We start from the raw sequence: 18,230 nt of genomic DNA on the forward strand, positions 1-18,230 counted from the left end.
CATTATGTGTCATCATTCACTTATTAGCGATATCATTCGTCCTTTGGTTTTTTTGAGATTGGCTTATTTCACTTAACATGATATTCTCCAATTTCATCCATTTGCCTGCAAATGCCATAATTTTATCATTCTTTATGGTTGAGTAATATTCCATTGTATATATATATATATTCCACAGTTTCTTTACCCATTCATCAATTGAAGGGCATCTAGTTTGGTTCCACAATCTGGCTATTGTGAATTGAGCAGCAATGAACATTGATGTGGCTGTATCTCTGTAGTATGCTGATTTTAAGTCCTTTGGTTATAGGCCAAGGAGTAGGATAGCTGGGTCAAATGGTGGTTCCATTCCAAGTTTTCTAAGGAATCTCCACACTGCTTTCCAAAGTGGCTGCACTAATTTGCAGCCCCACCAGCAATGTATGAGTGTACCTTTTTCCCCACATCCTCTCCAACACCTGTTGTTGCTTGTATTCTTGATAATCGCCATTCTAATTGGGGTGAGATGGAATCTTAGGGTGGTTTTGATTTGCATTTCTCTTATTACTAGAGATGTTGAACATTTTTCCATATGTTTGTTGATTGCTTGTAGATCTTCTTCTGTGAAGTGTCTATTCATTTCCTTAGCCCCATTTGTCGATTGGATTATTTGCATTCTTGGTGTAGAGTTTTTTGAGTTCTTTATAGATTCTGGAGATTAGTGCTCTATCTGAAGTATGATTGGCAAAGATTTTCTCCCACTCTGTAGGCTCTTTCTTTGCATTGCTGATAGTTTCCTTTGCTAAGAGAAAGCTGTTTAGTTTGAATCTATCCCAGTTATTGATTCTTGTTTTTATTTCTTGTGCTATGGGAGTCCTGTTGAGGAAGTCTGGTCCTAAGCCAACGTATTGAAGATTTTGACCTACTTTTTCTTCTATAATCTGCAGGTTCTCTGGTCTGATTCCGAGGTCCTTAATCCATTTTGAGTTTACTTTTGTGCATGGTGAGAGATATGGATTTAGTTTCATTCTGTTGCATATGGATTTCCAATTCTCCCAGCACCATTTGTTGAAGAGGCTATCTTTTCTCCATTGCATATTTTTGGCACCTTTGTCTAGTATGAGAAAATTGTATTTATTTGGGGTTTTGTCCGTGTCCTCTATTCTGTACCACTGATCTACCTGTCTATTTTGGTGCCAATACCATGCTGTTTTTGTTACTATTGCTTTGTAGTAGAGTTGAAAATCTGGTATTGCAATACCCCCTGCTTCACTCTTTCTGCTAAGGATTGCTTTAGCTATTCTGGGTTTCTTATTCTTCCAGATGAATTTTATAATTGCTTGCTCTATTTCTGTAAGGTACATCATTGGGATTTTAATTGGAATTGCATTGAATCTTTATGGCACTTTTGGTAGTATGGCCATTTTGACAATATTAATTCTTCCTATCCAAGAACATGGGAGATCTTTCCATCTTCTAAGGTTTTCTTTAATTTCTTTCTTTAGTGTTCTGTAGTTCTCATTGTAGAGATCTTTCACCTCTTTTGTGAGATTGATTCCCAAGTATTTTATTTTTTTCAAGGCTATTGTGAATGGGGTAGTTTTCCTAATTATTCTTTACAAATATTTATCACTTATGTATAAAAATGCATTAGATTTGCGTGCATTTATCTTATATCCTGCTTCTTTACTGAATTCACTTATGAGTTCTAAAAGTTTTCTGGTGGAATTTCCTGGTTCCTCTAAGTATACCATCATATCATCAGCAAATAGGGATAGTTTGAGTTCTTCTTTTCCTATTCATATCCCTTTAATTTCTTTGGTCTGTCTAATTGCTCTGGCTAGAGTTTCAAGGACGATATTGAATAGAAGTGGTGAAAGAGGGCCTCCCTGCCTTGTTCCAGTTTTTAGGGGGAATGCTTTCAGTTTTTCACCATTTAGAATGATGTTAGCCATGGGCTTAGCATAGATGGCCTTTACAATGTTAAGGAATATTCCCACTATCCCTATTTTTTCTAGTGTTTTGAGCATGAAGGGGTGCTGTATTTTATCAAATGCTTTTTCTGCATCTATTGAAATAATCATGTGATTCTTGATTTTAAGTCTATTGATATGGTGAATTACATTTATTGATTTTCTGATGTTGAACCAACCTTGCATCCCTGGGATGAAACCCACTTGATCATGGTTCAGGCTGCTTTTTGATCCCAGGTTTTCTGTACGAAATCCATGTTTCTCTGTGTTCTCCCTCCCTCTGAGGTGAGTCAGCACCAGTATCTCTGAGCTGCCAGCACCAGTGCCACTGCGGGCTGAGCTCCAATGTATTCTTTCTTCTATATTTGTTGTACCCAAATTTGTGAGTCCCTAAGTCACTCTGATTGTCCTATACTGAATTTTAGTAAAATTCCCCTTTTCACCCATCTCACTGAAAAACAGTGCTTGGCTCCTGAACCTTGAACCGCTAGGAATACGGCTTTCCTCTACTCTGCCATCTTTTTATCTCCCCTTATTATAATGCTACTGGGATTCAATCATGGTGACTCTGCCCTGTTGACCTTATGTAATTCTAATCATCTCCCCAAAGCTTCATCTCTAAATACCATAGATTAATATCACATGATGGGCATTAAATCTCAATACATGAACTCTTGGGAGACACATTAAAATCATATTCAAATCATAGCACCTTGGCTTGCTTTTTTGACTTTTTTGAAATGTTCATGTGTATGCTATTATTGAAATAATCTATTGATAAAATTTACTGAGTGTGTACCCATAGTACCTGTCCTGGGGCTCTATGCCGGAAAATTAATAATTATGCATACAACACAGGAACAAGGTTCAATATGGACAGGAAAGTGAGCCTACCATTCAGGTTCCTGTGTTGCCCCATGCAGATGTTTTTTCTCCTCAGGTTTTAGGCCATAGTTGCCACCACTGTGGCTTCTGCTTCTGCTGTAGGCCTCCTGCATACATACAGACATATGTCACTAGGCCATTTGCTAAGTGTCCGTGCTATCTGTCCTGCTCACTGATGCTTTAATGTTATTTAGCCTAGTTCTCCCTCCTTGCAGGAGCTGTGAGATCCGGAGAATTGATTCCTAATGAAAATATTACATATATTCTTTACATTTTATTATGAGGAAACAAACATCTGTAAGGATTTTAATTCTGCTCAGTGGTTGGTATCAGCCACCCATAACTTAGTGGCTTCAGTCAGTAACAACCCTTTATCATAGTAAATCTGTGGGTTACTCGACCTCACTGGGATCATACACAGTACGAAGCAGTTATCTGAAGGCTTAATTGATTTGGAAGACTCATGGGAGGTTCAACTGATTTGGAATGACCAAGAAGACTCATGGGGGGTTCAACCGATTTGGAATGTCCAAGAAGACTCATTGGAGGTTCAACTGATTTGGAATGTCCAAGACGGTGGCAGTTAGTTCTTGCTGTAGGCTGAGATTTTGTGTGGGCTGTCCTTTGGAGCACTTCGGTTCTCCTCAGTGTGGCCTCTCTAAGCGTATCATTCAGTCTTCCTAAAAGTACTGTAGCTTCAGGACAATTGTATTTCTTCTATGGTGGCTGTATCCCAGGAGTGCAAAACTGGAAGCTGTCAGGCCCTTTCAATACTTGGGGCAGGAGCTAGCACAAAATTTCTACAGCTTTCCATTGTTTAACTAAGTCACAGAGCCAGCTCAGATTCAGGAGGAGGAGACAAACGAGGGGCACACCAGAAACGGTTCATTACTGTCATCATTGTAAGAGATTACCACAAACTCCCATTCTTTCTCTTTCTAAACAGGTATGTTTACTGTAGTTATCCTATTTCTGTTCCTTCAATGAATGTTGGGTATATGGGCAGTCAACTTGTAGTTTTTTATTTCACAGGTTTCTGGATTAAGAAAAAGTATATTTAAAACTTATGTAGAAAGTATCCTGATGTCCTGGACTCCGATCATTATGCCAAGATGTTAGAAATTTTGGCTGCCTCTCTTACAGAGTGGGTGAGAATATTTTGTATGCTAAGGTAATGGGGTGGGGAGATTATTTGTGAACCTTCAGAAAAGTGGATTGTGTAGATTATATTATTCTCCAAAAATATTTTCTATACTTTTATACAACAACCCTCAAATATGTGTGAATTAGTTAACTATTACTGTATAACAAATTACCACAAATTATGGATAAGAAACTCAGGGACAAGTTATCTAATTCCTGTTTGGATGATTCTCACAGGCCATAATGATGTTGACTGGGGTTAGGGTCTAATTTGAATGTTCAACTGGAAAAGGATCTGCTTCCTAGCTTGTTTAGATTATTGGTATTGTTAATTTTCTTGACCGTTTTTCCTTTTTGTCTGTCAGCTGGAGTTGTGCTCAGTACCTAGAGATGTGGCACTTCTCCATCGTGCAGCTCTTCAATGTTGTAGGATGCTTCATCAGAATCAGCAAGGAAGAGGACCTAAAAGTAAGATAGGATATAGTCTTATATAATATAGTTACAGAAGTTGCCATATTACATCGGTCAGAAACAGGTCACAGTTTTGTCCATACTCAAGGGAACTGCATATGGGGGGACAGAGGAGAGAACTCTCATAAAGTCTGCTACACTAGACTCCTTACTAAGGCACTTTGTACCTCATACATTTCAAATCTGACCATAAGATTTATTTGAACCAAGGGAATGTGATAGAAAATTAAATGAACTGCTTTTAAGGAGCTTTAAGAATTGCCACCTCTAAAAACCAGGCAGGGTGGTGGGTACTTGTAGTCAACTGCTTGGGAGGCTTAGGCAATAGGACACAAGTCAACACCAGCCTGGGCAATGAAGTAAGACCCTGTCGCTTATAAGAAAAGTAAGGGGATTGGGAGCGTAGCTCAGTGTAAGAGAGTATGCTTAAGGCTCTGGGTTTGATCCCTGGCATATCTGTTTGCCCTCTGCCTAGCTTATCTCTTTAATTCTCTTCTTAACCTTTCATAGCATCTGCATGGGTCAAGAAAATTCTCCTGTAACCTGCATCAGTGCAGTCAAAAACCCAGACTCCCTCAAGGAGTTTGAAGGGTAAAGTTGCATCTGAACATCAGGACAGAGAGACCGACCAATTAGAATGTTATACAAGTTAAGCCTGAATTGCATGCAGAATGTTGAAAATAAGAACAAGGAAATGTTACTTAAATAACCTCTTCTGGCCTCAGTTTCCTCCTGACCTTTGTGAAATGGAGAAGAAAATAATGCTGTTTTTTTTTTTTTTTTTTGCTCTGTTATTTTTTATCTGTTATGTGGTCAAATCCAACTCTACTTTTGACAGTTGTGACTAGCTAGCAGGTCTCTCAGAAGTTCAAGCCTTCCTTCCTGCAGTGCTCTGAGCCCCAAGCGACAGGATAACAATTGAAAGGGCATGTTCATAACATGTGAATTGCTAAGTAAGTGCTTGCTCTTCAACACATCCAAATAAGTTGATTTGGACTGTTAATCCAGCCTGCCATGATATTTTTACACAGCGCAGTTTGGTATTTAAAGAATATGACTCTGGAGTTAGAGCTTCTGGGTTGAATCCCAACTGTTTACTGGCAGCATAACCTTGCTAAATAACATGAATCCTATGTCCCCTGGTTTCCTCATATATAATATAGGGACAGTATTTACAAGATTATTGTGAAGATTAGATTGAATGAATAAATACAAAAGGCATAGAAGGGTGCCTTGCAAAATTAGAATCTCTCCAAATATTGTTAGACTCCTCCAAAATGGTTATCTTGGAGCACAACAGGAGAGGTGATCAAAGGCAATGACTGGAAGCTCATTTCTCTAGGGAAGATTCTATATCCTGGGGGAAATACGTGCTTGTTTTGCATGGTGCAAGTTTTAGAGTGTGTTCATTGTGTGAAAATTCATCATGATGTAGCCTAAACATTTTTTCTATTTCTCTTCTCTATTATAATCCTTAAGAACACATTTTAAAAAAATAGTGCCTAGCAATTACTAAAAATTCCTTGGGAAGCCTTTAGACCTCCAAAGGCACTGGGCATGGCAGGGTCAAAGCTTATATAAGGAAGAAAAAATAAGTTTGCATGTATATGTATATGTACATATACATATGATGTGCTAAAAAGTTGTAAGTAGAAAACGGAAGAATTAGAGAAAGAGGGATCTAGTGGGCATAAAAGGTGGTAGGATATGCTAGACTGGATGATGAGGGTCAAGGCTTTAGTTTTATCTTCCTCTTTTCATCCCCTCCTCCCATATTCAAGAAGTCTGTGTATCTGTTTCATAGCTATGTGGTATGGGTCTGGGACTCTAGATTGGAGTGGGTATTCTCTGTGCTCATGTGCCTGAGGCAGCAGTAAGCTTCAGATAATGGAGACCTTTGGCTGATTGCTTTTGCATTTCAGTGAGCCCTGGGACATTGGTTCCATCTTTTACCTTTTGTGTGGAATTGGAGTCATCTTTCTGTCTTGTTACTGCATTCACTGGTGTACATATTTCTCAGTAACTGAAAAAAAAGAGACATTGATCAGGTAAGGGAACCCTCAGTTAAGTTTTTTTCTTACTCCCTCTATTCTAAATTAATAGAATAGAGAGATAGCAGGAATGAGAATTCCTCAGGAGAGACTAGGATATCCTTTGTCTAGGAGAATGAGTTGTGTAGGCAAAGGATAGGGTGGGGACAAGGGTTTTGATTCAAAATTCACAGATCACCTGTTTAGCTGTGTTAAGAAGATCCTGGGTAAAGTCTCAAATACTGTGATTCATGGACCATGAACTGGTTCATAAAGAGAACTCAGGAAACCTGAGGAGAGTAGGTAGGCTTTTAGTGCTCAGCAGTTGCCTTACCATCATAGATGTCTCTGGGACAAGCCTCTCCTTTGTGTTTGGGTTAACCTGGAGAGCATGCTGAGCCTCTGAAAGCCTCTGATGAGTCTATATATTCCTGACAATGTGGGATTCTATGTCCCTTTATAGTAGAGGACTACTATCTGAATAGTAATTGAAGACTGCAAGCAGTAAGTCATTCTTTGAGTTTACAGAGAATCAGTAGGAACTATATCAACTTTAAAAATGAATAATGGAAGGAAAAAAAACCAAATCAAAATAGAATGTCACATCAATACTGAATGTCTGCTGCTTGCTTAGATTGGCGAGAGTGAGAAATGGGTCCTATCTCTCATTTTTTTTTCCTTTCAGTGGCAGGAAGAGAAACAAAGCGAGAGCTTTAATAAAAGCTAAGGTTTACCACTATTCAATCCAAGGCTCTCCCAGAGATAATCATATGCTTCTCTTATAAGGTCTCAGGTCTAAAATAGCCAAGAGCATCAGTTCCTAAAGTTAGTCCTCAAAAAAGCCACTCCTTTGAGGAGAGGCCTCTAGGAAGTAAACCAGAGACAGGAACACTTCTAATCCCCAAGTGAATTCAACCCTGATGGAGATGGACAATGTTTCTTGCCAGTGAGGTGGTGGTGTGAGATTTAGTAGAAGCATAGGTTATCATGGAGTCAACATTGTGGGTCTTGACTTTGTGTAAGTTAACTTTCTTAATTTTCAGACTCATCCTTTGAAAGAGCATCTGGCTCCCTACCTTCTAATTGTGATAATCTCCTGTGCATGGAGTCCTTTTCTAATGACATAGCCTTATACACAGCTTTACTATTTGTCATTAACTTTCCGACAGTAAGTCTTAATTCATGGGAGGTTCTCAGGGACAAATTTTGAAATGGTCTTTTCCTAGTTGAACATTCCACGGAGACTCCTGAAAGATCCCTTGTTACTTCCTGCAACCCATAAATTATTTCCCTAATAACAGCTTTCCTGAAAGGCATCAAAATGACTCTAGACCAACTCTAGACCAACTTTCTCTTCAGAAATGATGTTTTAATCTCTTCAATTTCCCCTCATATCACACTTCCAGGCTTGCCCCTTAGAATTCCAGGATCTCATAGTAGCCTAGGGGATGACATGAAAGGGAGACACATGAGGGAGTGAATTATGAAAGGAAGCCTTGAGCTGAGGGATAATTGGAGTATCATGAAGTCAGGAAGGTGTAGAAATGTACATTGTCATGCCTGAAGGCAAAACCATCCCCTCTCTCTCCTGGATGCCCTTTTTACCTTGTCTTTATATAGGTACCTACACAAGCTCTCTTAAGGGCAGCTTTCCAGAGCAGTTACAACAAGATCCATTCTCCAAGGATCTTGAGCAAAACCATGGAAGCAGACATTCTGTTGTAGGAGGATATGTGGAAAAATGCTGTTCTCACTCTCATCTTTGGGATTCACTGAGATGTGACTCACTCTGACCTCCAATCACCTACTAGAATGAACCATCTTTTCTTGTTTTCACTGTCCACACGGGGTGCCTTTCTTCTATCAGAGCTTCCTTCAACATTGTCTGCCCTTTGTCACACTACCTCCTCATTTTCCTCCTATACCCCTAAAGACTACCCAATTACTGGATCTTATTCCCCAACTAGTTCTCTTTTCTCTTTGGGCTTTAACTCCTCACCTGGTCCTACATTTCCTCAGTACACTGTTCCTCTTTGGGTATGCATATTGCAAAGGCAGACTCCATAGCTAGGGACACATAGCTCCTTGAAGGAAACCCTCAAGGGAGGATATTGGAAGAAAAATTCAGTACTTGGACTGCATAGCTCACTTCCTGAATCCTTTTCTCTGTGTTAAGAATAGATGGCCATGAGGTCATCATCCTAAAATTTTTCTCATACCTCATGGTCTCAGGATAAAGAGGAGAGTAAACAGGATAAGAATCTATCGCCAATTTAAGAGAGAAAGGACCATAAAACCCCAGGTGAACTAAGTTAAAGCGTGTCAAGTAGGGAATGCAAGATCGGAGATCATATACCTAAAAGATTCTTCTTAGGGGAACATGTCAGAAGAGACCCCTGGAAATAAGTCACCCTAATTCCTCCTGTAAGACCTGCCAAAGAAAACTTAAGACATAGAAATAAGTGTTTGTTGCAGTGGCTTCATGCATTAAAAAGAGTGAAGGGACAAAAAGACCATGGCACAAAACCAAGACTGCTGCTATGCAGAGCCCAGATCCACTAGGAATCAGACTTGCTTCATTGGACAAAGGGACATTGAAACTCAGAAGAAAAAACCTAGTCATTGGCCAGATCTTAAAGGAGAAAACCAGTTTAGGTCTGAAATCAATGCAAGGAAAGGAAGTTCACCTGAGAAGAAGTTCAAGACCCAGGCAAAGTTCAACAATACACTTTTTTCCTGTGATTACCAAGTTTGCTACATTCTCGAGGAAATAAAAGGGCTGTGGATTACATCTTTCAGGTATACTCTTAAGCTGCTGAATAAATAATACAAGTAACAGAATAATTTAAAACTATGAGAAATAGTTTTCAGAATGTGCAACTATGACTGAAGCAACCCAATTTCATGTTCCTCAGGAAGGTTTCTTCTGTGCAAGGATTTCCTTCATCCCCCAATTCAAGCAAAATTATTCTTAAAATTCTCACAGTAACACTCTTGAAGAAAATGTGCTCAATTTCAAATAATAAGCAGTTTTGTTCTGAAATATATATTTTTTACCACTAAAAGGAGAATGATGTCTTTGTTGTATTTGGGGGAAGTTTAAAGTATCCCAAGACTGGGACTTAGAGGGAAAAAAGGTAAGTTTTATTGTTTATTGAGAGATGACTTTGACTTCTTGTGGATGAGGATTAAGGATAGCATTGGTGGCTTTGCATACTTACTACCATCTTAAGTTTGCTCCATTTGTCTGAGGATATTCTATTTAAATTTGTCATTATAATGCTGTTATTATAGAAAAAAACCCATAAGTTTTAAAAATGAGGAAACCCATCAAAGAATATACCCCAGGAACTGGATTCTTACTCTTTCCCCTGTTTTCATCATAATTTTGAAGTGTATACCACCATAGGTTTGAATAACTGGAGTTACACAGACGAGAGGGCCAAAATTTCCCACTGAGACAAACTTCACATATCTAAAAAACTGATATTGATGTTTGGACATCTTGGGGTCCTTACTACAGAAAAGCAAGGACAATTCTCCGTGACCATGAATTTTAGTGGAGAATAACTTCCATCTATTCCCAAGATCTCCTTACATTCTTGATGGAAGCTGGAAGAATGAGGATTGCTATTGAATTTGTAGTTTTTCCTCAAAGAAAATGTATAGTCAACCACAAATACTCTTTTCCTCTGTTCATATGACAAACTCTGGATTAGGAGGAGATGAACACTTGGCTGTGTTTCAGTGGGTAGGGGACATCAGGCTGACAAAAGGATTGTCTTAGAGTTGAACATATTTTTATTAGGCCAGAAAACAAGTTTCCATATATCTTTTAAGTAGTTCTCACTCCAGCCAGTGGAAAAGAGGTGAATTCAAAGTAAGGGGCATAAAAGTTCATCCATGTCAGGTCACCTTTTCCCACCCCTCTGAAAGTATCTGAGAATAAGATCATCTTCCAAACAGCTATGGATATGAGTATTTGAAAAACTAGCTCCTGTCCATTGGACACAGAGTTGGATGACCTTCAAGGTAGCAGCTGTTTGGGAATTATATTGAGGTAGATCATCAAATGTATGTGGCAAGAACAAATAACAAAGTACATAAGCACTAAGGAGCTACTGCATCTATGGAGTTCAGTAGTCTTGAAACAAAATTTAAACTCATTTCTCCCTGGCGAGTGGGTGCTATGGGAAAGGGAATCGCTCTCCCATTGTGCCTGATTTTGTGCCCTTGATTTTTCAGGGGCAAAGGGATTGCACCACTTTCTATGATGTGATGGTTCCAGTACAGCCACTCAACATCTACAGGAAAATGAGGACCCGAGTAGGGAAGGTTTGGGGAATGAGAGAGAAAAAGGAAAGTCAGTGAAGAAGGGAAAAAATAACCCAGTAGTGGGAAGGAGAATGTTTCCATTATCACTAAATGTGGTACTCTCTACTTGCCCCACCCAAATTGACCTGTTTGTGTTTCAGGCACTATAGGGTGTACCTCAAATATACAGTCTCTATATTATATGTCAGACACACAGCAGCCCTTCCTGAGGGTTCTACTTTCACAGAGATGCTTTGAGCACATGGGGCTATGGCATGGTGTTTTCAGTTTTTGCTGTATTGATTCCAATTAAGCAGAGGTGTATAGGCAGTAAAAACTTTATGCTGCCCATTAGAGGCAGCTTCTATGAATTTCAGTAGGGCTGATGCATATGGTCCACATGGATTTCTTTTGAAGCATACCGTAAAACAAGTCATTCTACAGGTCAATAATAGACCTGATATTTGTACAAAGTTGGGTACTCGAAAGTTCCTGAGCTGAAATTCTCAAGGAATCTGTGTGGTACTGGTCCTGGAGCATGTTCTTACTGGAGCTTGCTGGGTCTCCCTTGCTGTAGTGGCTCACTTGGCTCAAGACTCCTCACCCAGAGAGTCCCTTGCTTACCATCCCAGGGATGCCACAGTAGGTGACCTGATCTTTGTCAAGCAGCCCTTGGCTTTCAGAATGGTCATCACTGACCTCCCAATAAGTACATCTGGACCAGGCTCTCTCCTTCCCATGGTGGCCTTTGTGAACTGTGCCTGGAGAAGCCATGTTCATCTCTGCTTAACTTGGGAGGTGAATTCTCATTTGTGTCAACTCCTTCCCAGATTCTCCTTCCTTAAAAACCTAGTTGAGGACAGAAGGTACTATTCTTAGATTCCATGAACTGACCAAAAATGACTCCTGGAATAAAACCAACGTTGAGAGGGTAAGGGGCATGTTTCCATGGTCTTCCTCATGAAGGTCTTCCATTCTGAAAAGACACTTCTATCACTCTGGGAATTTCTTCCTTGTGGGTAGGACAAGTGGAATGAGTTGGTCTAGTCAACTCAGGTTTGTTCTTCCAGGCTTTTGGTTCTGTGGCCATTGAGGATATTGTACACAGGCTGAGCAGAAGATGAGGGACAGTTTCATAGGCCAAAGGAGTGGTCTTCAGGTGATTCTTGAGGTCCTGGAAATCATCAATTTTGGATGGTCATGACTAACACATGGAAAAAAGAAAACCCATGTAATCATATCCAGACATTGGTAAGGAACATTAATATATATGAAACTGGGACAAAATTCACAGAAGGACAGAAAGAGGAATAGGGAAGAGAAGGGATAGGAGAGAAAATAGGGGCCTTGCAAACCTATCCTACACCGTTAGGTATCAGCAAGGACTCCAGAAGGACATATGTAGTTTGAAACATGGTTCATTTTATGACTTACTGGCCAAATGGAAAAATTTGTCATAGATGTTAGGCAAGGAAAAGGGAAAACAACTACCACTTCTATGCAAAAGTTTTATACCATATGAAAAAGGTTTTTAGAAACACAGGAGTTATCACTTGACTACACTTTGGTTCCTTTGGTTCATAGAGCCCAACTTTTAAAAGTGTATTATTGCTACTCGAGTTTTTCTGAAATTTTTAGTTCTAATTTTACATGGGTTGTAAGTGTGGTGTTTACAAAAATAAATGAAAACAGTTTAAATATGAAAACAAGAGAATGAAGTTAATGTATACTGCACACATAAACCCCTTTTTTCTAAATTAAGTTCACTTATTAAGTTAAATATAAACAAGTATATTTTTAAATGCCCACATGAGAATTCTGGTAAATTTGCTATTAGTAAAATTCACCATTACTTAAACTTTGAGTTTATTTCTCAATCTGGAGTCACCTAAGCAACAGAAGCAGAGCTTAACAGCCAGAGAAGACAAGTTTTGAAAATGAAGTCTTCAATAGTTCATTTTAAATAAACATCTTGAAATTCTCAACTGTCTTTTCTGTCCTTGGGGACAGAAGATGACAAGGATTTTTTTTTTATTTTTTGATACTTGGCATTGAACTCAGGGTCACTTAACCACCAAGCCACATCTCTAGTCCTTTTGTATTTTATTTATAGATAGGGTCTTGCTGAGTGGATTGGTGCCTTGCTAGTTTACTGAGGCTGGCTTTGAACTTGCAATCCTCCTGCCTCAGTTTACCAAGTCCCTGGGATTACAGGTGAGCACCACTGAGCCTGACTGAAGGACAAGGATTTTTAAAAAGACCCACTTTCACATTGTGGAAATTTCCATTTTCACACAATTTTGTTACCCTAAAAACCCAATCAAATCAACAAGACAAAATAAACCAACCTCCTAGGCATTTTACAAGATATTTCTCCTCCTTCCCAGAACCTTATCCTTGTCTCAAGGATGGAGTGGGCACACATACTATAGTCCTTGCTTGGCAGTCTAAGAAGCTGAGTGTCTAATAATTTTTTGGAATTCAAGAACTGTCTTTGGATAAGTCAACAGTTCTTCTACACTTACGTAAGGTTTCCATGAGCCTAATGGTCCTGAAAATCTGCATACAATAAAACTGTATCCAAAGAATTATATGAGTAGCCACTCACAGAGGAAGCTCTGTATGGCAAGAAGGGAGATTCGGGCAGTGTGTCTGGGCCAACCTGAGCAGCAGCCAATCAGTGTGAGGACAAGGAGGGGCATAGAGCTGATGAATGTTCTTCTCTCCCCTCAATACCCACAACTTAAAAGAAAACCAAAAACATTCTCAGACCTCCTCCCCAGAAACAAGATCTATACTATTGTACTGTAACTGTAGTATCAGCCCCACACTCCTGAGCCAACGACTCTTATATGAGTAAATCATACCATTAAATAGTTCATGTTTATTGGGACTCATAATGTAATGGACCAAATAAGTAATCAGAATAGCCACAACACTGATAAAATCATGACTTATCATAATGAAAGAGAAAAAAGATTGCTCACAATTACAGGTATCACATCAATGTTATGGTTCACGCTGACCATTTACTGGAAGCCAGCCAATATGATGAGAGCTATGCAAAGATTAATTTGATCTCACAACAATTCCAAGGGTAGGTGTTATTACTATCCCCCTTTAAGAGATGAAACCACTTCATAGGGAGGGTGAGGAGTCTGTCCAAGGTTACATAGGCTTGAAGTCAGTGACATCTGATGAGAGGTTGCAAAGGCTGTAGGGCCGTGGCTTTGCTCTGAATGGCCGTGGCTACCTTATGAAGCACTCTGAATGATTATCTCAGTTTTTTAGAATTTCAAGAGTGATGTGAATAATCCCTGAGTGGGGGATTCCCTCCTACACTTTGCACTTTCACATAATTCTAGCTTCCAAGTCTTTGAATTTCATTTTCTCCTACTTTTTTGTTGGTTTGTGTAAACCAACTTGGCTTCTTATAAAAAGCAAACCTAGTTTTTCTCAGATCCCTGGAAACCAACAAGTATATTCATGTCAATAGCAAATATCTATAGCTACTTGTTTCTTGTTTGTTGAAAGGATCCTGAGAGAAAAGCAAAAGAAATACAGACCAGGTCTGCAAGTCCTAGCAAAATCAAGGCTCAGTTTAGGTGAGAAAAAACACCACCGATTTTAGGAAGTTTAATATTTTGAAATAGTAAACTGTTTTGGAGGGGGTTTACTGGGGATTGAACTCAGAGGCACTTGACCACTGAGCCACATTCCCAGCTCTATTTTGTATTTTATTTAGAGACAGGGTCTCACTGAGTTGCTTAGCACCTCACTTTTCCTAAGGTTGACTTTGAATTTGCAATCCTCCTGCTTCAGCCTCCAGAGCAGCTGGGATTACAGGTGTGCGCTACCAAACCTGGCTTAAAATAGTAAACTTTTAACAACCTTTCCTTATTTTGTGAGGCAATGGAGTAAAAAGAATTATCACAGCCTCTATGATTCAGCTTCCTGATCTATTAAATGACAGTAATAGTACTATTTACCTTGTGAGGTTGTGGTGAGAGATATGTGAAAAGGGTTCTGTGTGTTTGTTATTGCTATGAACTTTCACCACAATTATCATCTTCAGTAGGGAAGACTCTCCCTTCCTTCCTCTTCCCTTCTGTTCCTTTCCCATTTCCCTTTTCCTTTCCTTATTCTCCATTATTCTTCATATCTTTTCATTAAAAAAAATTTTTTTACCATAGTTTGGATGTAATATGCCAACCACCCCCCAAGAACAACAACAAAAATACCCAAAACCCTGGGTTAAAGACTTGTTTCCCAGCCTATGATCCTACTGGGAGGTAATAGCCAAGTTAACTTGACTGTGCCTGGAGGGTAAACATAGAGCTGGCAATAAGAAAACAAATATGATGCCTAGAATATGAAAGGTAGCAAATTAAGAATCAACACAGGAAAATAAACCAAAGATTCACTTGCAAAGATGACTTAAAGACAAGGATATTGGGGTTGGAAAAAAGAGGAAGTTGAATGTTCATAGAACAACTGACCTATATGACTATGCTTCTTTGAACACTTACACATTTGTGTTTTAGCTTGTTAATGTAATTATTTTCAACTTGGTTAAATTTTTATAGTCATTCACATATTATTTGATTTTTTATTTGTTTTTATTTACTGTTATCCTAATAGATAATCTGAGATTTGTTTAAGTATTTAAGATAAAATATATATTTGCTAATGTGGGTGGGAATCACTTTGTGTGAGACACAAAGAATCACTTTGTGTGACACTTGCAAAGAATCAAATATTTTATGAAAAATATGAATAGGAGAGATCAGTATAACCTCATAATTTAAACTATATTGTCAGAGTCCTCAACCTGTCCTTTGAAGGTGGTCTACATGCAATGATATCCCTTTGGATATGAGCACCCAAAGCAGTCAAATTGGGGGTTTCAAATACCTCTGTCCACCAAGAGGAGCAGTATTCCCTGCTCCTCTTGAAATGACTGACTCTATGTCTGGCAGAGTGGCTATGAAGGACAAATTCAGGGTATTTTAACTTCTTAACTGTTTATTTTAACGAGCAAGAAGTTTTCATAATGAACTGTAACTCACCAATTTTGAATGCTTTGTTTTTTTGTGTCCTGTTTGAAAAACATTGTAAGTCAAAGTCAAAATTACATTTTTCTTCTAGAACTTCGTAGTTTCTACCTTGATATTTATGTGTATGATTTATTTTAAGTTGCAAATGACAAGAGCTAAGGGTCAAGTTTCTTTAATTTTTTTTTTTGGTATATGGAAATGTTTAGTTTTCCATTTTTCTGGAATTATTTGTTGAACAGCCTACCTTGACAATTAGATTGTTAAAAATCAGTTGCCATATATGTATGGCTTCTCTCTTCTTATGCCAGGATTCCTCCAAATTTGATCTTTTTTTTTTTTTTTTGAAGTTGTGTTCTCTAGTCTAGGTATTTTGTATTTACATATACATTTTTAAATCAGTTTGTCAACCTCACAAAAATGTCTGCTACTTTTTTTTTTTTTTTTTTTTTTTTTTGGTCTGTGAATTTGGCATACAGAATAATTTGACAGCTTAACAGTACTGAACCTTTCAGTCTTAAAGGTTTCTCTCTCCATTTCTTTGGATATTTTGCAAAACGTTATTATTAGGTCTATTAAAATTTTTGTAGAGTTCTTGAGATCTCTGTAGAAGAATATGGTGTCTGCAATTAAGAGTTCTTTTATCTCTTTTTAGATTGCAGGAGCAGCCAACTATCCATCCTTTTGTTTTCCTTATTGTCCTGGCAAAGACTACCAATATGATGTTAAGCAGAAATAGTGAGAGCAGAGCAGATACTCTGACCTTTTCCCCAATTTTGCAGCAAGCATTTAGTCTTTCACTATTAAATATGATGTTGATTATTGGTTGTCTGTTGCCCCTAGTTTATTTATGGGTTTTTACTCAAAATACATGTTGGATTTTCATCAAATAATTCCTTCTTCTATTGAAATACTTAAATAATTACTTTGTTTTAGGCTATGGAATCATGAATTACACTGGTTGGTTTTGTATGTTGAACCAACTTTGCATTCATGATCATTTATTAGACCATGATGTATTTACTTTCAAAATAGAGTTGGATTTATCTGCAATATTCTGTTAAGATTAGTTGTGTCCATGTCTAGGAAAAATTTTGGTCATTAGGATTTTTTCCCTATAATGTCTCTGGTCGGTTTTAGCCTCAGTATAATCTATAAAATGTTTCAGAAAGGTTTCCTTCCTCTTCTCTTTCCTGGGAGAAGAATTAGTATTTCTGTAGAATTAGCAGTCCTTTTACTTAAATATTTGGTTGAATTCAAGTCTTTCTAATGTCTTTAAGTATCTTTAGATTGAACATGTTCTCCTTCATTACTTGTATTAGGTAGCTAAACTTTATTTTGATGTGTATTACATGGGATTACCAATTACATTGTTTTTTGAATCAACATTCTTATTTTGTGATTACCTTTTATTATCATGCTATCTTTACTTTCTTGGAGTTTAATTCACAATGTTTTGTATTACAAATTATTGAGAAAGATGCTTATTTTAGAATACAAAACATATATTTCCCTCTATTAGAGATTTAGATGGAATTGATTTTATAAGTGGTATATGATACATTTGAGATTTTTCCCCTTTGTTTTACATGGATAATTGAGTCAGAAACAGCACAGAAAAGATTCCTTTTCTCCCACTGCTCTAGAGTACCACCTTTGTCATAATGCAAGTATCCACAGTTAATAGTCAGTTTTTCTAGATTCTCTTTAACCCTTGGTGTATATGACTTCTGATGCACAATACATTTCTTAAATATCATCATTTTATAGGAAGTCTTAATCTGATAGATTTCTCAAATTTGTTCTTTAAAAGTGTCTTGAATATTCTTGTCTTGGAGTGTTTTTTATACAAAATTTTAGACAAATTTTAAGATTAAAAAAGCCTTCTGGGATTTGGTATGGAATGAATTAAATATTGTAAGAAACTAAATTGATCTAACTTCATGGAGGACTGTTAAGGAACATGACAAAGCATATGTGTTAGATACACTGTCAGGAGCAACAACAGGATGTGTTGATAAAGAATGATGAAGAGCATTATACATTATACAAAACAATATCAGAGTAAACTCAATGAAACTACTGACAAAAATGAATGTGTCATTTGCTAACGAACAGCAGGAGATTTATAAAAATGACAGTTTTAATTCCAAGCTTATTGGAATTTGGTACACAACACATAAAATATTGAGGGAAATTAAACTCATATAACTTAATTGAGGAATGTAGAGGGATATGACTAATTATACCCAACCAGAGCTTTGCAGCCAGATGCTGGCTACCTGGTAGCTATTTGGCATTTTTATTGTTCAGTAATAAAATTAGCTAATTCTATATAAGTGGGTTGTCACTTTGGATTTTAATTTCTTTCACCATCTTGA

General features: G+C 37.8%; 1 protein-coding gene across 1 annotated transcript in view; it reads left to right on the forward strand.

Moving 5' to 3' along the window:
• Irgm (immunity related GTPase M) overlaps nucleotides 1–16,588 on the forward strand; it is a 54,053-nt gene extending 37,465 nt beyond the window's left edge. Inside the window, 3 exon segments of the mRNA XM_053743409.1 lie at nucleotides 4,346–4,448; nucleotides 10,727–10,816; nucleotides 16,505–16,588. Of these exon segments, the coding sequence (XP_053599384.1) occupies nucleotides 4,346–4,448; nucleotides 10,727–10,816; nucleotides 16,505–16,588 (277 nt within the window).
• Nucleotides 16,589–18,230: the final 1,642 nt, after the last annotated feature.

The sequence above is a fragment of the Sciurus carolinensis genome, chromosome 6, assembly GCF_902686445.1.
Source record: "Sciurus carolinensis chromosome 6, mSciCar1.2, whole genome shotgun sequence".
NCBI lineage: Eukaryota > Metazoa > Chordata > Mammalia > Rodentia > Sciuridae > Sciurus > Sciurus carolinensis.